The 24,512-nt window shown below is 30.8% G+C and overlaps 1 protein-coding gene across 1 annotated transcript in view; it reads right to left on the bottom strand.

Moving 5' to 3' along the window:
* LOC118187957 (glycerophosphocholine cholinephosphodiesterase ENPP6-like) overlaps positions 1-23,778 on the bottom strand; it is a 275,565-nt gene extending 251,787 nt beyond the window's left edge. The window contains exon 1 of the mRNA XM_085815738.1: positions 23,376-23,778. Within this exon, the coding sequence (XP_085671864.1) occupies positions 23,376-23,637 (262 nt within the window). The 5' untranslated portion in view covers positions 23,638-23,778. The remainder of the gene's footprint in view (positions 1-23,375) is intronic.
* Between the last annotated feature and the right edge of the window lie 734 nt (positions 23,779-24,512).

Here is a 24,512-nt window from a genome sequence, read left to right as displayed (position 1 = left end):
ATTACATTAAAAATTTAAATGAGCTCTCTGCCTTATCAGAAAAGCTTGAAATAAGAAGTTATCTCGCTAGATGATAAACTGTAATTAAAAATAAAGCTTAATTCATTTAGTTAAAGTGCTGGGAGGTATGACAAAATGCTTTCCCCCCACAATTATTAATAGCTTCTCTGTAATTTGTTTTGGAAATATTTTTTCCCATGGAGGCACGGGAATAAATTAGTTATTTCTCCAAAGTTATTTAATTGGCCTTTCGAAGACTTTGTTCCAATTCTGCGCTTTTATTTTCTTGTTCTTCTTACTTTAATTTATGCTTGATTTTATCACAAATTTTCAACTGACAAATATTTTTCCTCTCGAATTCCCTTGAGCGCATTTTAAGTTAATATTAGCAATTAAAACGGAAATTCAGTAACATATTTTAACGTGAGAATGAAAAGCGCTTCTTTGGGTAGTTTTTTTTCCTCTGTATCAAAATGCCAAATGTATGTTCAGAGCAGAAATGAAAGGAAAATTAATTTTAGTGTATTAAGTATTCTGCTTACTGTAAATTTAATTCTTCATATTTGTCTTCTGAGTCAAAATTAGATTTTAAAGGAGTGGAACAATGTCCCGTTTCCTGATGAACTCTGTTTCTGTTGTAGCACGTACATCTTTACAAAAAGAAAGGCATATCATGTTTCAACCATCTACACGAATAAATCGGACACCATCAAGTATTTGGTGTTGAAAATGGGATGGGTTTTAATTTGCTTCTCATGTTTCGGACTACGAAATTGGTTATTATGAAGACGATTTTGATCGCAGAAATATGTGTCATCATTTGCTTCAAATCCGTGCTGCTCAAAATCTAACAATCGCTTTGAGTAAGCTTATTGCTAATTCGACACAATTGTTTCTCGCCCATGGGGCGAATTACTTGTATAAACAAAATTGATTTGTCGATATAAATAATGAAGAATTACTTGCCCTCTTTACAGCACAAACCACAATCTTACATAAGAACTGTAAAGCAAAATGGAATGACAAAAGCAAGGAAATTCTTTCCATTACGTCATGGTGATATAGAATGGAATTCTAAATTTTCGTAAGAACGTCACTGATTTTTAAATGCAACATTCCAAAATTCAGTTACTTGTCCTTCTCATCGAGATGCCGCTATGATCTCAGCAAGCGATGCAACAATATCCTTTTAATATCTTACTTATTCTTAAGAGAACTAATATATCAAGGAATACGAACACGTTTAATCATATAAGTTATTATTAGGAAAACGTAACGTCAGTTTTGGTAGAATATTTAACCGCAAGAGACTACCGTCATGAGAGAGCAAAAAGAAATTAGCAGACGAAGCGTCGTGCGTATTTTATGAGGTCCTTTCTCTAGTACTGTGTGTGAAACTTCGAGATCTAGCATATTCCTAAAGAAACTGCATTTTCATGGGTTTGGCCTTGTGTAATGTAAATACTTTTTCTCAGACAGTTTTCCACCAACGTATTCCTCCCTTTAGGCAAGTAGGTTGAGTATATATATGTATGTATATATGTCTGGTGGTTAAAAATAGTAAACATATCCATTTAAAGAAAGTATCATATTTGAATAAAATAAATAGTTAAGCAAAAATTTGTATGCAATTTAAAATTAAAAAAGATTGTAGAAATAGAATCTACTGGAAAAGTAGCGAGAACACCATAATCAAAATACAAAATTCGAAACAATGAACAGAACCGTTAGATTTAAAGTGACCACTAGGGTTACCACTTTGGCTTCATTGGCGAAGGCTAGCTATAAATCTTCTAAAAGGTGAATTAAATAGTTGTAAGATTTTTTTTTATATAAAAGAAAAGTGTGGAGAAAAATAAAAAAAAAAAGAACTGCTACTTCGTCCTCTGAGTAAGCTTAAGTTCTCGGTTTATTTCTTTCATTTTAAATGTTATTGCTTTGACATTAAATTTTCTTTCATTTTAAATGTTATTGCTTTGACATTAAATTTTCTTTCATTTTAAATGTTATTGCTTTGACATTAAATTTTCTTTCATTTTAAATGTCATTGCTTTGACATTAAATTTTCTTTTGCCTAGAGGAGGACTTCTAGATTTTCGAATGAACTGTTATTTTTTAAAACCTTTAGAATAGTTCATCACCTTATTTTGAATACAGAAACGCAAAGGAACGCAATAGAGAACCGCAAGCATAGAAATGAACTGAAGGAGGCACGACATGTCAGCGAAGCATATATACCAGACCCTTTAAATTGCTGTTTGGTACAAAAATGAATGCTAAAAGTACTGACGAGCTGATGGAAATGATCGAAGATGAATTTTAAGCAAATTTTGAAGCTGAAAGAGGTGAATTTAGCATGCGAATCAATAGATATTTAAAACTCAAGAAACAAACAATATAATAAATAAAAAAATAATAAATAATTTTAGAAGAATGTAACCAAGATCTTACAAAGCCAAGGATTAGGTAGCTATGAAAATAAATTCAGTTTGGCCTGCGCTTGAAATTAAAACCAAAGTGTCATGGACCATAAGCATAACTAGAGTTAAAGGAGAAAACATGTACATCTGTTTCGTCTTTTTTCTGAGTAAGAATTATTATGACACAAAATACTTTTTAGTATCATAAGTTTAAGCTAAATAAGTTGAGTTTAAATGAGATGAGTTAAATTAAAAGTGATGTTTAGAATTCAATCAGAAAGTGGCTGTTCGGTCAAGTTTTAAAATCAATCTTAAAATCGTGATATATTTTTGTAAAAGTGAGTTTTATTTTCTTACTTGAGAAAAAAAAATCCCCCGACACCTTACATATTAACTTAATGTAAACATTGCAGACGTTCTTTAAAAATCGAAAATGAAAATGCATTTCAAAGTTATTTGTTTTTGTTAACCTTTGTTATTTTATTTTGAATTTTAAATTGAGATAACCCATTCATGCTAACATATAATTAATTACACCTACATGATTTTTTTCAAACGATTATTATATGCATGATGAGTGTGTGTGTGTGTGTATTTAATTATGGCAAAGCACACTAGGGCTATCTGCCTAAGAGGAGGGATGCCTTTCGTGGAGGACTTTCTAAGGGAAACTGGCTCGTATACACGTTACACATGGGGAAAACCACGAAAACACCCATGCAGCCAGCCCGTTCGCGGGTATATGCATGATGAATAAACGCTGACATGAATGTACCCATTTTGCTTGTTTTGTAAAACATGAAATTCAATATGAAATAATTTGAGGCTTTAATGTAAGACTGCGTCCTACAAATGGGTGGAAAATCAAGTTTCCCGCGTTGAATTAAACAGATTCTGTTTCATACGTAATAAAGAATACATTCTGTTAACCTTTGTTATTTTATTTTAAATTTTGAATTCAATTAACCTATCCATGCAAACATGTAATTACAACTACTTGATTTTTATTTTTAAAACTATTAATTGTGTATATCTAATTTGCATGATGAATAAACTGTAAGAATGTACCTATTTTGTTTGTTTTATAAAGCATAAAATTCAATACGAAATAATTTGAGGCTTTAGTATAAGACCGTGCTATAAAAATGGGTAAAAATGCAAGTTTCCTACGTTGAATTAAACGGATTCTGTTTCATAAATTCTGAAAGAATTATCCTGTGAGCAATCAAAAATGCCTCTACGTGCCTTTGCCATGCTCATAAAACTGAAAAATCTAAAATGGAATAAATAATGCGTCCTCAAAGTAAAAAAAAAAAGTCTTTTTAAAGCATAAAATTATTGTAGTTTCCCTTATGGTTCTGGTTAGAAATATCCTCTCCATCTTCTACGTTGGTAAGTACTCCATTCACAAATTCTGGAATCTGAAAAAGTGAGACACATTCTACTTCAAAAGCTTTTTTTAACACTTTATGTAATTTATCACTTCAAACGTTGATTGTGTTCTAAGCATTCATTTCGAAGTACTCATGACGCATAAAGAGATAAACTTCAATGGAAGTCAATGAAATTTATAAATGAAACTTCTTCAGAAAGGATCATCCATCATCTGTGCTTACCATTTCCTCTCATTGCAAGTTTCATTTAGATTTAAACTTGAAACAGACATTAGCATTTCAGTCGGAACTTTAGTTTTCAAAAGATAAATTAAGCAATAATAAATTTTCAGTTAACAAAAATAGGACCGAAATTTTTTTTTCCAGGAAGGGGGACAAAAACATTTAAAAATGACGTATTCTTAAACAAAAACAAAAGTGTTCTTATCCAACGATAAACATAGGATTTCGGGATGCATTGACTCACAGACACACACACTTTCAAAAAAAAAAAAAAAAAAAAAATGCCAAGTGTCTTAGTACCTCCTAATCAGCAAAATGGTATAGACTCAATAAATCAGCAAAATGGTATAGAATCAATAAATCAGCAAAATGGTATAGAACAACGGAAACAGGAATAAAAATTGAACGCTTTATAAAACACAATATTCGTGTTACTTTATAAAGTGTTTTTTTATATTCTACATTATTCACAGCACTGTTAGCATTATGTCAGTGTTACTGGAATTAAAAATAGTTGCATACTGTACCACTTACAAGCTATATTATTAATTAAAATAATTGCAATGTACTGTAGTAATACGCTTTGTTTTTAATACTATACCTTTTCCTCTATTTCGTTCGTAGGGAAACAATTTTGCTTCTGAAAGAGACGACCAAAGAATGAAAAGTCACAGTATTTGTACTGTGCAGCTTACTGTAAATTTTTACGGCATTATACCTAGAAAAAGCAGGAATTTTTAATACATGTTGCTATGATTAACCAAGTTGCAGTACAGATTGACTATACTAGTTCTATTTGTTATCAAATTCCGGCAAATATTCTCTTTACAGGGGAGTTTTCATGGTTTTTTCCACATGAATAAAAGTCAATTTCTTTTAGTAAGATCTCTATGAAGACAACTCTTCAATTAAGAAGATATTCTTAATGTGCTTTGCCATACTCCAGATAATCTAATCTAACACATGTTGAGAAATTACCAGGAATGTTGCCTGAGTAAAATACATTTACAAATGCACTGTACTAAGTGTTATAAATAAAATAAGAACTTTTAATACATGAAGCTCATGCGTGATGAGTTGTGCGTTTCCATTTACCTAAACGCATAGATTTAATATGAAGTTGTGAGTATTTAAATATGCTAAATGCGTTTCTTGAATATCCTTCATCCCTTCTTCGATAGCTTTTGCTGAACTTTCTAAGTAGCAGCTTATAAATCCTTTATCTTGCGTTGAATTCCTAGAAGACTAAAGATTGATAGAATAGCGTATTTTTGGTTTTCTCCGTTTGTGATCCACACACAAACGCATTTTCCAAAGGCATTTGTTTTGCAAAGCTGCATTTTCATAAAAAGCTAGCCTGGTTTACTTCATTATAATAAAATAATCACTAGGAGGACTTCTTTTAATTGGGCTACAAGGGCCTAAATAGGTTCAATCCCCAAATACTAGTAACTTTGATTTGTGTTGATCTCATATGCCATGCAAATTAACATATGCCTTACAAATTAACCAGTAAAAGATTAGAGGATTAGTTTCCAAAGATTTTGCTCTTCATCCGCCCAGTTTCTCAGGCAATCTTTCAAAGGCAATCTTTTCCTTGAGCTAGGAAATCAGTTCCAAACGTTGCACAGATCAACAGGTCTCATGGATTTCTAGGCATATAAATCACGTTCTCTAATAAAAAAGGAACTGCACTTTCAGTTCCAAGATGGCGACCTGCGATAATAAATTATGGGGATTATATAAATAATCAAAATTTTCTATATTTTTATGACCGCAGTTTTTCCCTATGATTTCAAAACGGCACCGAATTGTTTGTTTCTTGTTTTGCGGTTTCTATGACAAAGTTTTCATTAAATACACGCGAACACATATAATTTATTTCTTCGGTTACAAGGTTAATCAGTGAAAGTTTCAATATCATCTAAAAGTATAGTTATTGTTTACCAAATGTTATGCCAATATCGTTATTTGACTGCAGAGGCAGACGAACAGGAGTACCTTTACAGATGGTATTTATGAACATGAAGAAATTTACAAACATTTTCAGCATTGGTTTCCAAAGATTTCACCGTATTTCCTTCTGAGGCTACAAACAAGCGAATAAGCAACTAAACGTTATTTATTTTTCTGGCAAATGGTCCGCATGCTTTTTTGCAATTCTTTTCAAATAGAAATTTATTCTCACTAATTTTACCTCAAATTTTAAGATTATATACTTAATTTGAGATATCAGATATTTAGCAATGAAACGGTAACAATTATTGTTCTTTCAAATCTTCCAATATGCGCGTTCGCATTTTTATTATTTTAACTCTTAAAATTGTCATTCCAAGGTAGATCTTAATGTCACACTTCAGGCACCATAATAAATTATATTTTAGCAGAAAACAATTTTTATCGAAAAAAGAGCATTCAGAAGTCCAATCATTTTATTCTGCGACAAGTATATTATAACTTCTTTTATTTCTATTTCTTTGGAAATAATTTTTATCATTTCAGTTTTAGCTCTTGGTCATGAGTTCAGATAAAAGACGTAAGTGAAAAAAAAATTCAGAGCAAACGCTGTAATTTTTGTGTTTTCCTTTCCTACATTTTCTTTCGTATCGAGTCATTGATGAATTTCTTGAAGAAGAAATTATAAACAAGTTGAAAAATACTGGGCCACATTATGAAAACGCATCAAAGCAGTTTTGAAAGAAACAGCGGCGTGGAACGATTGCGCTTTGTAAACACTATTTTACTTTTCCTTTATTACTGTTTTCAAATATATAACTAATGAAAAGGAATGTTTTTTGTCGAAATCCATCCTTTTTTCAATCTTATTATTTTCAATATACGTTTCTAGAAGAAACAAACCCGGAGAAAATTTTTCAAAAAAGAACTAACGCTTATTTAATTGAAAAGAGAAAGCTAAATGTAATAATAAGTTTAAAAAAAACATAAATATATATAAATAAATAGCATTTCTAAAAAATAAAAATATGTTCTTATATTGTACTAAATAATTATTACCCTTTAATACTTATCATTTGCTTTTGCCGAAATTTATATAGTAGTAAGCATAGATTATACAACATTTCTTCAATTTATCATAACACAGATGATTATTTTTTATGCAAGCAGGGCTATTGTTGAAAAATGTAAGTCGTTTCAGTTTCATAATTTAACTGAACTCAGTAAAATATAACTTAAGTAAAACTGCATTACATTTAAGCATTACCATACAGAGCTATTAAAGTTACCACGTAACAGAAATAAGGAAGCAAAATACAACAATAAGTAAAAATATAAACACAATAAATACATACATAAATAAAAATTTGTAAAAATATTTAATTTATTTTTTATATTATACTAAAAGTTATTACCCTTTTACCATATTATTTGCTTTTTAGGAAGTTCTCATGTTAAGAAGGATAACCTATACAAAGCTCCAGCAATTTATCATAACATTATTTTTTATGTAAGCAGAGAAATTGGAACAAAAAAATACAAATCGTTTCTTTTCCATATTCTAATGAAACTCAATAAAATATAAATAACTTAAGTAATATTCTATTACATTATTAAGCATTAGTATGCAGATCCATTACAGTGGCCACCAGAATCTGTGTAATTAAGAGCACTGAATGCTGCACTGATAGTTCGATTATGTCCTGACTGGCAACATAGAACTTTCTATTACTTTCCTCATTTCTTGAATAGTTTAGTCAATTTCCTTTAAAAAGTCCTTCCAGAAGATTTTTTTCAGCTTACTGAGATTAGTTTTGCGTGCTTTAACTAAAATAAGCAAACAAATGAGGTATTTTACCAATCATATAGATTGCTTCAATTTAAATAAGGATTCTGATTTGGTTTGCTGTCTTTTTCAAGATTTCATTTTTTTCCGTAGAGAAATTAAATGGTTTTCTACATGTTTCGTTACATGTTTCATTATTTTAAATATACTTTTCATGAGTTTCTATGTGTAATAATTACTTCTATTTAAATTAAAGGTATCATGTGGCATGTTGGACATAAGGATACGATCAATATACGAATAGCAACACGAGCATACAATTCACAGAGTAGAATGGCTAAATAGTATAGTATAGGTGTCATTCAATGAAACTTTTACCATTGAATTACATTGGAATTACTACTATTTTTGAAAGTTTCCTGAGCGCCAATTTTGGATCATAAGGTGTATGTTTGCAGTTACATTGCTATAAAAACTAGCAATCTACGATTTACATTTATGATTTCACTGAAGTATTTCAGAACGGATTACGTTCTGAAATACCCAAATACTCTACACAGAAGATGTTCCAGAAATATATGTGACAGTCCGTGAAGGGTGTATTTATAAATGGTTTCTGTGCTGATACTCGTGGAAGATGTCCTAACAAGAATATCTAAAAGATTGTAAAAGCTTTGGAAATTAAGATGCTTGGTATTGCAAAGAAGAGGAGAAGACGAAAACCTCCGAGTAAATGGGGGTTCAATTTGGTTGACAACAAATAATTTAGAAATATGACATATCCTGAATAAAAGTTTTCTAAAACCATACATATCTGATCCTAAATTTACCCCGCTCCTTTATTAATGTTGCTACAACTTTATTTAAAGTGGTAGTTAGTATGAGATATTTTAAGAGGCCTACTGTTTTTCGATATGCGATATCTAAAATCTGATATCGCATATCAAAAGATCTGATTCAAGGTATTTGTTATTTTGAATGAATCGCTTTAATTTCAAGGATTTGCTGCTTTAGAAATGCTATTTATTCTGAAGACTTCTTACTTTATGAATCATCATGAAACTACAATTTTGCGGAAAGCATGGATGATTATAATCGTTCATTTTCCTGTTATTTATGAAAATAATATCGATTCAGAAGATTTTGCAGCATTATGTGACTCATCCTCTTACTAATATTTTGCTGTAATTATGCATCGCTTCGATTTCGAAGTATTTACTTGTCATATGGATAACAGTGATTGAGAATTTTCCCAGTTGTGTCAATTGGCTTGAATCCAGGCTTGATGTGCATAATATTCTTCTATCCTGACGTTTAACTATTTCATAATTTACGGTATCTTGCGAGCCATCTGATTTCTACGATGTTACCGTGGAATATGAAACATCACAATGTTAGTTTTGGGAAAACATCTCAGTTACGAAGATTTTTGAGAACACATGTGTTAAACTGAGATATGTTAGTTAATGCAATTCAATCTTCATTTCATCTGTGAAATATGTCAGACGGAATGAATACATTGCATTTTGAATTAAATTAAGGATCCTTTAATTTTTAAGTTATAAACTGGACTTATTACGTGTATGTAGTGTCACTTATTTCCACCGAATTCTTATCGTAAGTTTGTAGAGTAATTAGGTTATATCGATGCAGGAACGTAAAAAATATGCAACGCCATTGCTGGGATTAAAACTCCGAATTTCCTTAATATGCGTCGAGCATGCTTCCAGCTACATTACGAAAGTATGCGGAAAGGCGAGAGAAAATGCTTACTTACTTCCCCTTTTGAAGGGCGACTGGGGATGAGGAGACCTGATAGCCAAATTCTGGCCGTAATGAATTATCATTCGCCAACTGTTTAGTTCGACACCACATTTAGCTCCTTTATTATTATTATTTATTATTTTTTTATCATCAATTTTAAGAGAAGAAACTGAAGAATGTGCAATGCCCTTGCCGGGATATGGACAGGGAATCTTCCGAATACTCATAGAGGTGCTTCCAGTTTACATCACCAAGGTATGAGGAAAGGAATTAGAAAACACCTTATAAGTTAATGAAACTCATCTCTGTTTTAATCAACACTATAACGGTTTTTGTATTATTTATTTTAATTCTATTTTATATTTATATTTTATATTAGCCTCTTGAAAACAGTAATAGTAATAATAAACAGTAATAGTAACAATAATAACATATCACATCTTAAGTCTAGTGGACCTGTTAACATACAGAATTAGTGTGCATTCAAGATTTATGCGACAGGTGTGCAACATCAGTGTGTTGTGAAAAACTGATAATTAATAGTATTAGGAAGAGCAACAGTATTAATTTACAACTATGATATTACTGACAACGACTTTCAATATTGTTAGGAATATTATAAAATTATACTATGTTTGGTATTGTTTGAAATAAAAACAGTATTAATTCACTGCCTACCAAAATCTCCATTTGAAAATTTTCGTGCGCTACCGACTGATGTGGTCATTAGTACTGCAGTACTAAACGTTTATTTTTAATTGAATTTCACTGCGGTTATTCCAGTGTATAGTTCTTTTCCCGAATAAGAGCAACTGACAATTACTTTTTTTTCTTTTGCAATTATTTATGTCTTATGTATTGAAGCTAAGAAAATATGATGTATGTACAACAAATATAGGATATCAAAAATGTAAATCCATTATTGGAAACCATATGGAATATTTCATACCCAGAGTTCGTAGCAGCGATGTTCCCCAAATGAAGATATGCAGGAAAGTACACGACTTAACAATAATCCATATTTGGGTAAAATATCTGAATACTGCTTTTATGTGATAAAAGTAACCCTATTTAAGATAAAATCTCATTTAAAAATTCAGCGGTTAATGTGTAATATTAATGCGGGATTACTGAGGCATTCAGATATATCCTTTTTAGGAAAAACATCAAATTTATTATTCAGTTGCAATTTTTTTTATATTACTGATATGTTTTTACTGTAGAATTTGAGAAAGACATGTTTCTTACAGTTAAAAAGTGCCATTTATAGGTAACGAAAAACAAACTACTGACCTCTATAACTATAAAAACTGAGCGCAGATGCTATAAAGAATTTAAAGGATTTAATAGTTAACATATTTGATTTAAAAACAGATGCCATGAAATAAAAGATTTATTAAAAATCTTTTTTTAAGATATAGTGAAAAAAGAGCTGAAGGAATATAACGATATACAAGCTTGAGGACATGAAGAGATCAATGTCTAAGACGTAAGAAATTGTATATTAATTTGTTTCATTTTTCCTGTAATCTTTGAATAACATCAACACGAAATACTATTCACAATTCTTAGCCTAGTTTGTATAGATATTTGTTCGGAGACGAGGAAAAAAGCATGTTTATCTCATATGATCTCCAAGAGAAGATGCTCTAGTTAATTGTCTGCACACGTTAAGTTAAGAGCGACGATTGCAACCACATTAAAACTCTGTTCCGCAAATGATTCAAATTAAGTCCAGAAAAACAAATCATGTCGATTTTCGTCTTTAAGTGCTATTAAAACATAAAATTTTTTTCAGTAGCACTAAAAGAAATTTCTTTGAACTGAAGGGCCATTTATAAGCATGGTTTTGTGAACGATAAGTAGTAGATTTAAGGTAATTAAAGGATTTAATTTCTATGCTAAGTTAAATCTTCGGTCAGCAGGCAAAGTGAGCTATCATTTGTTACATGGCTAAATGAAAAATACGTTGGCGCCTAAATTAGCAGATGCAGTTGATCAGTACAGAACCAGAATACTTAACCTTAAACAAATGTATCTGTTTCTAAGACGCATTTTAAAATACAAGAAAAGAAAATGCCGGGTAGCAGAGAAAAAAATGACGGTAAATTCTAAGCATTTACAAAGATACCAAAAATGAATTTCGCTTTTAGGAACATAATGCTATGTAAGTAAGTCTTTGAATGCGGTATGTAGAATGAAAAATACGTAAATCAAAATTATAATAAAAAATTATAATTTTAATTTGCAATTATCCTTTTTAACTTTCCCTTTTAATTTTACTAGTTCCCATTTTTGTCCTAAAAGTAGCACCTGCTTACAAAATATGTAGTTATAAGGTAAGTTAAACTAAAACTTGCCTTTTTAGTATTATTTTTGTATTATTTTTATATTTTTATATATTGTATTTAGTTTATTTCGGTTTACAAGCATAATTCGTGTAGGGAACGTCCAATAGGTAAGAGTTTTTAAATTTCTTTGGATTTAAATTCTTAATTGCATTGGCAATTTACTTTTAATTAATAATTTTGTTTCCTAGTCGATTTGCTTACTAAATTTCTCGAGATTCTTCAATAAAATTTCTTATTTAGCAATTCACTACAATTGGTTTTTAGTTTTGGTTTTGAATAATGCTTTACCCACACCTATATGGATGACAGGACACGAATTGAGTAATTGAAGAGTTAGATTTGGAGGCAACCTTTTCCTTGAAAAGATCTGTCTCCTGCCTACTCAACAATTATCTAATTTAGGCAAATTAATTTAGTCTTAAAAATTCTTTAAATTTTTAGGATAAACTTTTTAGATTATTAAATATTTTTTCATGGTTTTAGATACTTGCACTTAATTTACCTACATTATGAGGAATTTTATGAAAAATGGATTACTTGTCGTTTTGGAAATATGTTGAGTGTTAAGTAAAACAATTAGTTTAAAAATATGCAAGCTTTACTATTATCATCTGCCTCACACAGTGACATACTAAATGTTTGAATTGTTTGGAGGGCGGAACGCGCTTTTGACCATGATATTGAAAGAAAATAAAACTTTTAACGGAAGTGTTAAAAGTCTTTTATCTTTACCTTCCAAATTCTATATTTTTAAGAAATACAAAACTGTGTTATTTTTATTGTGTTCTCCATTTTACTCAGTTCAGATTATGGCAGATTCATCAACAATGGCAATAAAACTAAACACAAAATGGTAAAGCACGCAGTTATGCTATCCGGAAAAAAATAAAAGCAGAGAAAAACATTGTGAGGTAGCACAAATATTTCTGGTACCTATATCTGTATAATATAAATTAGCGTGAAAAGAAGACTTAATATTAGCTTTTTCAATATCCCCTCCAAAACTTTCCTAGCTTACTAGGAAGTGTTGACGCGGTTAACTAGAAATGGATTCCATTTAACGACCCCTACTTATCCAGTTCTTAACGATTACCATCATCATACTCAACGACTTGAAAAGGAATTATCAGTGATATGAAAAAAACCTAAACTATTTTCTGTTTGTTATCAGCCGGAAACTTGGACTGTAATCGTTCACCATGCGATCTTGTATATTTTTTGGTAGACCCTAATGATTACTCAAGATGTAACAATTTTTTTTTCCAATACACACATTATTGCTCTCATGATAGATTTAAGAGCGGTGGATATATCTAATGAAAGAACGAACAAAAGAAGCGACTTGCTTTCTTCAGATAACGTTTGATAATGTTTTGTGCCCTAAGAAAAGATTTTCCTTACTAATAAATGATTTTCTTCAGCTTTTTTATAAACTTTTCTTCTAAAATACATAAATCATATGTGCAGAGTAGTAATGTGCGCTAAATCAAAATAAACGTAATAGCAAACATACATTTTGTTAAGTACATACCAGCAATTCGTGGACTTTCTATCAGTGAAATAGTTGTGAACGCATGAGTCTCAGACTTCCCCCCCCCCTCTCATAGTGAAATGCAATTCGTTTTTCTTTAGAAATCCGTTCACGCATTTATCCCTCTCTCCAAGTAGAAAGGCATCGAGTGCTTTGTGGTAATGAGAAATGTAAGCTCTCTATATTATTGTTAATTCCAAGCGACATAAAATTTCTAAAAAAATTCAGATTTTACTCATTTAAACTGAATTTATTAACTTTTGAATAGGCTAACTGAACAGGAAATTGAAAATGTTAACTATTGAAATGAAAATGTTGTATTATCATTTATCTCATTTGCCTGACAGTAGCATTATATCAAGTCCATGAATTTTTATCGTGACAATGGTCACAGCATTCCGTCTGTCATTAGCATGGACCCTGTTACCTAATAGGTAACAATACAATTTTGCGCAGCTCCGTCGCAGTTTAGAAGTTCAATATCCGGACGCAGGGATCTGAGAATTAAAACTCTTCTTCTTTTATGACCAAACGTCTCGAGAAAAATTACAATTCGCAATGTATTTTAAGTTGCCGAATGATAGAAAAACACTATACACTTACAAACATTCAAGCATTCTCCAGAATTCAAAATAGGGCCCACCAGTACGAGCCCATCACTAACTACAGTCAGAATGAAAGTACAAACTGATAAGCAGGTGTAAAGAATCCGATATACAAATCCGTTTCATGACAAGAATTCAGAAAGTGAAAGACATTTTGCATTTTTTTAATTCTTTAAATAAATGGCAGATAAATGTCTAAGGTTCGGATCAAAGCCATCGTTAATCGGACATCTATTGTTATTAGTCTCATAAGTATAGTACTTCTTGATGCAGAAAAAATAATCAAAAAAGAGAAACAAATAGCGGCGTTTTCGTCTTATTCTTTACTTCTAGATTTTTCCATAAATCAAATAAATATTTACCTTCTAGAAAATAATAATCATGCCATTTTACGAACATTCTCAGGTATGGATTCCTTAATTTATGTCCTTTCCTTTCCTCGTCTGCATCGTTTAAGTATCGAGATCTGCACTTAAAAGTGCATCAGCTGTGAGGAAGATGTGCACACCGAATTCGTGTCCTAGTTAAGATTACCGCTAATATTCTTAGCCAGCAATGCAGTGCAGTCTATTACAGAGGAATCTTAACTAGATAAAAATAGGAGAGGTTACTTAACCTTGGCTGGCAATGCAATCGGAGCGGATTCCATAAGCTGTCGTTTTCTAATTTGTAGTTAAGTGAGCATATTCCCAACCCAGCATAAAGGAATACGGCCGGAATTGTGCCAGAGCTCTTAAAATATGGCTCTTCATATTGTTCTCCGCAGTTACCATCAATAACAGAAAGTCTTGCAGCCATTTATCTGCGCACTGAATGCAAGATTACAATTCATAATTCACTTCTGAAACATTTCAAAAAATATTCTATATCATCACTTTCTAAAATTTAATATAAATTTGTAATAACTTGAATTGTCTAATTAACTTTAAAAAAATTGTTTAGTATTAGCAAATATCTTCGAGCTGCTAATATGGAAATGAAATAAAATTTAAAAATTTTTCCTTCCGCTTTCCATACTTTTCCTATGTTTTATTATTTTTATAGTTAAAGCAACACTGAAAAAATAATAATGGTAATAATATTGTTAAAACTTTATACAATTACGATATTCCGTCAAAAAGTTCTGTGTCCAGCCAGAGGAAGGTTAATTGATAATCTTCACTTAGTGAGTGAAGTATGTTTAAATCTGCAACGCCTCAATATACGTTCATCATAGTAATGTAATAAATATAATCTTTCGTAACCTTTAACCAGTAGCTATCTTGAACGCTTTTGTTCTATAATATTAGATCGATAATATTGGGCCAAAACTGTTTGGCCGGAAGGGCTTGGAAACTTTTATGTTAATTTCCCTGCAACAGGAAAAAAGATTTAATTTCCCCACTTTTTGATTTTATCTTTCTGAATTAACTGCATTTCTCGGAACAAACTCATTTCTGAGTATACTAATGTTTCCCAATATGTTTATTTAATATTTATTATGTAGAGATAACGACTACCTTAGCTAATTGTTATGTCCAATATAATGATGAATTTCTAAGTATAAAGAGAGGCACAGCATTTTACTAAAGACATGCACATTAAGCGTGCTGATACTGTATTATTTTTTAGTATACGAAAATGTAAAAAAAAATCACTTTGATTATTACAATAATAAAACATAGCCGTAAACTTCTGTAAATATTTAAATAAATTTATTGGCATTTTTGTTATGTATTGTTGCAAAATTTTGTATTGTTCTTATTTCGTTATTTTTATCTTTCTAGAACTACAATCAATAATTTTACGTTTTATTTTATGCGTAATAGAATCAGAAGCCACATGTCTTGATACGAATTGCAAATCTTTCAGTTTTGAATAATTTTTAAATCCAATTTTGCCGCCAACTTGAGGACATTTAACAATTTTTTGGCAATTTGGTAACTTTCTAGAAAACACATTTTTGAAGCATCAGGAACGAATTTATCCTAAACTTCCAAAAGCATGTGCAATATACTATATAAAAGAAATTCTGAAAAATGAGATCAGTCGTTTATCATATCTGAGGGATCGAGATTCAGACGCAGTTTGCTAAATTGCGTTTTAAAGTTTATGAACGATTTTGGGAATTCACGATATTCCTCGTGTGCTTAGATGGAGTTGCTTAATATCCGCGTTCTCCTTAAGCTGTTTATGACTATTTATTTTGCTATGTGTCATCATTATTTCCTATAAATTATCAATTTATTCTTCTTCATTTAGAGCAGGGGTTCTCAACCTTTTGACTAACGCGTACCACCTAAACACGAATCGAAAACCTTTAGTACCACTACTACAAAGTACTACTACCACCAACACTCTTGAACAAAGCTCAGACCGCATAAATTGCGTACCACCGGTTGAGAACTCCTGATCTAGAGTAAATGTTTAAAGAGAGCTCTTGAATGTTAATAGTGCAGCTGAAAAATATTTTGGAAATGATTGCTGCCAATCAGGAATCAGCAGTAACTTAAAAGATGTAGAAAGATATATATTGAAAACATAGATACAATGACAGTGAAGATGGTACTTTAAAGGGAGACAGTGCAGTACTGTAAGACAGGGAACCCCGATGAGAAAAATATCATCTCTGTGTATCCCATTGTTTTTTTCTATCCATCAGATTGTTATTTATATGTCCCTGACATAAGGAAATTCATCTTTCACCAGTATAGAGGCTTGGAATTCGAGTTTGTCTTTGCCTAACTTACGTTAGCTGAGCGTTCAAAACTACCATAAATCTGCAAATCTGCGTGTCGTACTGGCCCACCAGTACGACAGCTAGCATCACTAACTACAGTCAGAATGAAAGTACAAACTGATAAGCAGGTGTAAAGAATCCGATATACAAATCCGTTTCATGACAAGAATTCAGAAAGTGAAAGACATTTTGCATTTTTTTAATTCTTTAAATAAATGGCAGATAAATGTCTAAGGTTCGGATCAAAGCCATCGTTAATCGGACATCTATTGTTATTAGTCTCATAAGTATAGTACTTCTTGATGCAGAAAAAATAATCAAAAAAGAGGAACAAATAAAAACAGAAAAACAGAATTAAAATTATAGTTTTCTATTGTCACTTCAATTAAATATAAATGTAAATCTATTTATTAGTAAAATCAGAAATTTTCTTCCGATTAGTTTTTCATATGATGAAAACATATGCTTTTTTTATACAGAGTTTATTAACGTAAATCTTTCGTAAAATCAAAATGATGTAAAGTAAATTTTCAATACTCAAGGCATCTTGTGCATGAAAAATTAATAGGCCCCGATAAAAGAAGTCATAAATAAATGAAATTGTTAATAGAAATCCCTCACTGAACCTTCGGCCTTTCAACAAACTACTCTTTGAGCCAGTTTCAGTTATAAGCAAAACACTTATTTAACTTGGAATTACTTATTCATTTTGCATGCATTAATAGATATTCCTAATGAATATTCATTTAAATTCATTTTCATTTTATTAATGCTTTAATTTAATAAACTCCATTAAAACTTTATTCTTCATTATGTGAAAAGAAATCCGAACAACTTTTTATATTTTATAAAACAAAAGGAAAGAGCGAAAGCAGATGTCCACTTTTATTTACTGAAATAGATGAAAAAATATATGATTTTAATTCTGAAATAACACGAAAATTTAAAATGAGTTCAAACAACTACCCAAACTTCCCGTTTATTTCGCTTGCTTTTCAAATTTATTTTTTATTATATTAAAATTTATTTACTTTGTTTATACATGGCATAGTTATTAAGCTTTTCAAAGGATTCAGCATTTGAGATATATTATAAATTAAATATGTTTCTGAGATGTAAGTTATATAGGTTTCTGAGAGATGTATTATAAGATAATAAAGATTTCCGCAATTTCCGATATTAGTCCTAACCCCGAGAGGGAAATTTTGATTGTCTGTATTATTGAAGTTTCATTCCTGTTTCATTTTCTGTCTATTACTGTCCTGTTTTATTTCGTTTGTACCATATCCTATTTCGTTTATTAATCTGAAAAGAAATTCTGAATCAATTATATCTCTTCTTGGTGTCATACCTTCTGAGAAGTTCTCAAGAGTAGCTATTTTCTAGCTACAGCGGCGACGCGTCAAACTTTACCGAAGGTCAATCTTCTTCTCGGAGGTCCACTTTTTAACTTCGTTTTATGCCTGCGACGACAGATCAAATAAGAAATCTTTTGTTTGTTTTTTCTTGTCAGTGTTAACAGTTGTTTTTCGTGTAATGAAGTCCAGATGTGTATATTACTTGTCTCCAAAGGAATAAATAAGTATGACGCATCTAAAAGAAAAAAGAAGTTGCATCCTGCATCGAGCAAGAATTGCATGGAGATAATGCATAATCATCTAATGTGTTTAGGAGAAACGATTTTCTCATCATCTAATATGCTTCTATTTGCGCAAAAATCAGTTTAAATTCAAGTTATGAAACAATTCCATTAACTTGATACTGATCATCAAACTTTGCATTGTTATAATTATGGCCGTTCTATACATGTATTTATACCTGACAAATTAATCTTCTTCACGAAATGAATTAACGTGCTTTTAAGACAGACAGATGCAAAGCGTTTGCAATGTGCATTGTCCATTGCGTTTGGAAGGCATGCTTTCCTCCTGTTTCATTATAAACAGAATTCATGCATTTGATCTATAATTTTTTCTTTCGAACTATTTCATCCGATTCTCTGAATTTTAAAATAAAATATTAGTATGTAAATTATTCATATTAAAAATTTTATATCTTACATAATATAAAGAGAGAGATATAAAATATAATGCATTATTTTATATATATATAATACATAAGGTTAATGCATTATATTGTATATTGTATTGCATTGTGTGAAATTTCAAAGTGAAGGGGGGGAAAGTCGCTTTTTTATGTACGAAACTGATGTTCACATTCAGTTGCATACAAAAGTGACTTTTTGTTATTAATCACCTTTTTTTAAGAGACTAAAATGCATTACAAATTTAAACTGGAAACTGGATTCTCATTTCAGAGATTTCTGCTTACCATCTCTATTGTATCTTTGCCAACAATATTAATCAGTAAAAGTTTTAAAAAAATGCACCTATAATTATAAAAACCAAAAACGCTACCTCAGTTACATATCAGACCCATATTTCTCAGTTTGTTTTAATCAAACTTTCGCTCCCTGCCCAGTCTCAACGACTTTTCTTGATACCTTATCATGAATTCTTTATAGATTTCGCTGTCTTAAATCTTTATATTAATTTATAAAAACATTAAAGAATTAAAAAGGACAGTCCGCTGTAGCTTAGAGGTCAAAATGCTTTCCCTAAGAGAAATTCTCAAATTTCCTTAGGGGAATTCCTTTCCCTATTCTCAAATTCTTCCCCCATTTAGAATTACTGTATTTCATCATCACTGAAAGTAAAAAATTGCAAACTGTATTCAAAATTGCAACCTGTATTTAATTTCTTTTCGTTGTTTAGAAACGAAGACTAAAGTGTGGGTTCATTCTACCTTATGGGGGAAAGCGAAAATAATGCACACATTTTTTAGAAAATTAAAGATTTCTTCATTTGGTTCCTAGAGATTCTTTATGTTATTAATAAGAATAATTATAATAATAATGTTTTCCCCTTTTGATTATCGAGGTCTTTAGAGCTATTAGATAGGATGATAGGAAATATATGTCTGGTTTATATCAAAAATGCTTTCAGTAGTTAATTTGATTTCCAGAGTTTCTTGCTTAATGCTATCTACTTCGTTCACCTAAAAACAAAACCCTCCCGATTTTCATAAATAAATTTCCTTTGAAACTTAGGCACTAGTAAAGAATTCATTTTGTTTAAGTAACGGGAATAAAAAGGATTTGTTACGATTATTGATGAGATTAAAACTTATTTTTAACTTTTATTTATTTTACCTGTTCCAAAAAAAACGTATCAAATCCTCTAGTTATTAAAGGGACTTTTTTCCCTCAGTCTTTGCATATTTCCTGAAAGGCTTAGACAATAGGATAACTACAAGGATTAAAAAACAATTGAATATGATTTTATGCAATTTTTCTGGAAAGAGGATTTATTCCTTCAGATAATCATTTTCTTTCATCCCACTAAAATTTAATTAAAAGTACCCTTGAATGAAAGGGGAATTAAAAAATGAAATATATGTATGAGATTTAAAGTAATAAATGTTTATATTCGCTAGGAAAATTTAAAGTGCATTATATTTTAAACTGTGCTAACACACAGTAGAATAATTGGAGGATTTATTGCGAAATAAATACACAATTCCCTTGTATCCAATATCTAACGAAATCAATCATTTACATAAGAAACATTTTTCTGACTGCATTCTACTCCTATTAAAGCAAATCACAACGTCACGTAACAGAATCTCACAATAATTAATGAAATTATGTTACTAAGAAAAGCTAAATGAAAGGCAACTATGTTACTTGTTTTATATTGAAAATGTATCTCTTTTGCATTGACACATCTGGAAGAAGTATCTAAAAGAACCTGCCGTCCTGTGATACTGCCTGAATATTCCAGTCCATTGGATATTTTCAACTTTGTCAGAAATGCCTTTTTTTCAAAAATAACGTCCGTCCAGGGTTCAGAAAACAATTTCTGGAGAATGAATGTATAGAGTACAGTTGATATTTAAGTACACACGCGTATAATTTGATCTGAAATTCCTGTAAAACTACTGCTTGTTGAGCTGCTGTGTTTTCATGGAAAAGCTAGCTAGCGTGTATTAACTAAGAGTTGGCGTTGTTAGTTGGAGAATTAAATTTGGATGTTGGTTAGGGCTGGAGAATCCTATTACTTCAGAGGTTTCAAAATATTACCTAAATAAGGACATAATTTAGAGTTTGTTCCTTGGAAACGAATTCATGATATGTTACTACTTTGACAAAATACAAAAACATATCGTTACTTTTTAGGATATCGTATCTTTTTACTTACGAATTTAACCCTTAAGATTAAGATGAAGACACCAATTCAAAACTTAAGCCTTCAGTTATGAGATCATTGCCAAAAATATCATGCACCATTTTTCTCAAAAATAGAATTCTATGGAATTTCAATTTCTATACAAAGTTCAAAAAATATTTTTTCATACAAAACACGATCATGTTTATTGTTGACAAATAATATATTAGTCACAAACTAGAAATAATTTCGTTTTCAAATGTTTCCCCTTAAATTTTAATGAATAGTCCCATTAACATCAGATTCATCTGTTTTTCAACTGATTCAGTAGTACGTTTTCGAATTACAAGCCTTGATGTACGCATTTTATTTCTTCTTGCATATTTAACAAACTTATCCAACTAAATGAAATGGCATCATATTTCCATCAAGATTAGTGGGTGGTCCTGGAATGTTGATACATTATAAGTGATGATTGGAAATTTTGATGATATATGTTTGCTTCACCTCTGGCGCTTTAATCCTAGTCATAGTAAAATTAGTTTCATTATTTATTTACGAGACTGAGCAAAATGTTTTAAGCTGCATATAATTTAAAGTTTGATCAATACGTTTTATTAAAATTACAAATTTTAGAAGACCATACATAAAAAAATATATATTTTCTAAACATGAATATATATCAGTGCTGAATACGTACCTTTTTCAAACAACTATAGAACATTTCTTGATTTTCTGTTATTTTCACTCACTTATGTTACTGGGATGTGATGCAAAAGTTTCCCTTCTTTTTATGAGTACATTTCGATGTATTACATATGCTTTTTTTCAACAAAATATGTGCCTTATAATGAATTCAGAAAATATTCTATGAGTTCAAATCCTTTCCAATAGATGGTAATTAATATCATGCGGATTAAAAAAAATGAACAAAATTATAGAAGTTTAAAAAAAGATCTCAATAAAAATGTGGTTAATATTTCCTTAAAAATATCCTATTATGCAATTATCCCACCGATATTACATATAGTATTTAGTAGAATTTTATGTTTTAACTATTAAAATTCGTTCATTAATTAAAATTTTATGAAAACGTATTAGTCCATTTTCATGGAAATATAATATAAGAAAGATTAAAAAGAAAAAGATATATAAATTTATAATTATGTTAACTATTGAGATTTTGAATGTTTAAATTTCCTTCTTGATTTCTCAGTAACATTTTTTATTTAATACAAAAATATGAAACGCAGAGCAAAATAATTACTTATTTTTCTTCTTGTGCTCACAGTTTATTGCACTAAATTGCACTCAAAAAATTTTCAATTAGAAAACACATGTGTAAAATGCTAAAATCATGTCATGAGGAGATTGTTTGAATAGATAATCATTAAAAAATTTCTAACTTAAAAACTTATAGAATCATTCGGCTATATTGATGCAGGTACGTCAGGGGAACGTAAAAAATACGCCGAACTCCGCACCTTCCGAATACGCGTCGAGTGTGCTTATGTGACACCACGAAGGCGTGGGGAAAGAAGGGAGAAAATAGTTTGTAAAGCATCTAAATATTTTAACATGCACATTGAAATCACCTACTACAACACTTCTCGATTTAACACAGCTCTGAATATTACGCTCGAAACGCGCAGATCTACACGTGAAGTTCAAAAGTAACTTTGCTAATACACTTAAACAAGGGTTTTAAGAGTAAAAGACTCAATACCCACTTCTACTTCTTTGTAGGAAATAAAGGAAGTATTGTAATCGCTAAGAATTTCGGTATCATATTTCAGTGGAAATATCCATGTTGATTATTCCTAGTTTTGACTATTCCATCGAATCCGTTTTGACTATTTTTTATGACGTTTGTACGTACGAATATAATTGAAGGCTCTTCTATATCCCTTATCCAGCTTAAAAATCCCTACTCGGCCTTTATTTTCGCAGTCGTTGGTCCTAGTCAAATACTTCCTATTACAAAAGTGTTTTAACGGAGGAAAATATTCAGGTTTTGGCAATATCGAATTTTAAAAAAATCAATTTTTGACAAATAACGAAATCTGACTTTTAATGCAGTTTTCTGGTTCCTAAACTTATACCTAGGAAAGTTTTACACTCAATTATGAAAAGATAATATTATAAGAAGTTTGACTTCCTTACGAAAAAAATTGACCGGGTATTTAATTTTAAAAATTGCACTTTTCGATAGCACCTTAAACTTGCTTTGACAGATCGGTTAATAAGTTAGAATAATTCGAGGAAGTAAGTTTAAATGAAGTGCAGCAAAATATGCGTCTTATTTAAGAGGCCGTACTTGAATCTTTAACATAGACATAAGAGATTTTTGATAACCTACCCTATCGTTTGCTATAAAAAGAGAAATTTTGAATTCACTTACCGGTGACCAGGGTGTACCAGTTCGGATAAGAATTAGACGGGAAAATAGGTGTAACGTATGGCGCTCGTACACCATTTTCTGCCAATTTCCTAAATCCCGGTAGTCCGGCAATATCCTGATCCGGATAATCCCATCGACAACCGTCCACGAGGATGAGTAAAAGTTTACGAGCTCTTCCAGGATCATTCTCGCTATAATAACTATATCCAGAAATTTCAGGAAATTTTAACACACACAAAAACAACAAGCAAAGGGGTGACATTGGTGTCAATTTTACAATGATGCGGATTGACGAACTTCTGTGCGTTTCTTGAGAGAAAACGAAAGTTTTCTTTCGAAGCGGAGATGGAATTTGTGATACCCTGCACGTCCGCCTGAACGTCGTCTGCTCTTTCAACTAAAATCATCATGAGAGGGTGGCAGCGGAGCTCCCGTTACTGCCGCCCTGGTGGCGGACTGAGTATAAATTAAATATCGTATCCGCTCTTGTGTGTGACCGCTCGAATAAATTTATTTTCGTTTTTGAACTAATTCAAGTTTGATCGAGTAGTGGGATCGAGTAGAAGATGGGTCAGAAGATTTTATGTTTGTGTGTAGAGGAAAAAAACCTAAATTTGGGCACACTTTTCTGGTCTTTCAATGAAATTTTCTTTTTCTTCTGAGTTTTGAAAAACATATTTAGTGCCTTTTTTAGTTCATTTAGTAATTTTATATCATTTTCTATTTGTATTCAAGTTTCTTTCCGCTGTTAAACTTTCTAATACAACTTTGTATAGTTTTAGTTAATTTCGGGATAAAAAAAAAGGATTGGATATTTTGCTTTTTATAGTTTTCAATTCAAAAGAAGCAAAATAAAAAAATATGCCATTTTGGTTCAAAATTAAATTGTAAATTTCTATCACTCTTATTTAAAACTAAATTATTCCAGTGTATTGCTTATCTTACTAACTGAATTTACGTAACGAAATCTTTTTCATTTTCAACGAAATGTGTCATCTACATGTCCACTTGGAACGTATGCTATTTCTCCCTTTGAATAATAAATACTTTCGATTTCTTTTGAAAGTCATGATAGTATATCGCCTTCTACAGAATACACAACCGATCGAGTGAAAAAAATCGCTTAATTGAAGTTGA

Source organism: Stegodyphus dumicola, chromosome 4 (genome assembly GCF_044657685.1).
Source record: "Stegodyphus dumicola isolate Sdum_Otavi_A_Nest chromosome 4, ASM4465768v1".
NCBI lineage: Eukaryota > Metazoa > Arthropoda > Arachnida > Araneae > Eresidae > Stegodyphus > Stegodyphus dumicola.
Note: the sequence above shows the minus strand (reverse complement) of the source record. Positions and strands in the feature narration are given on the sequence as shown.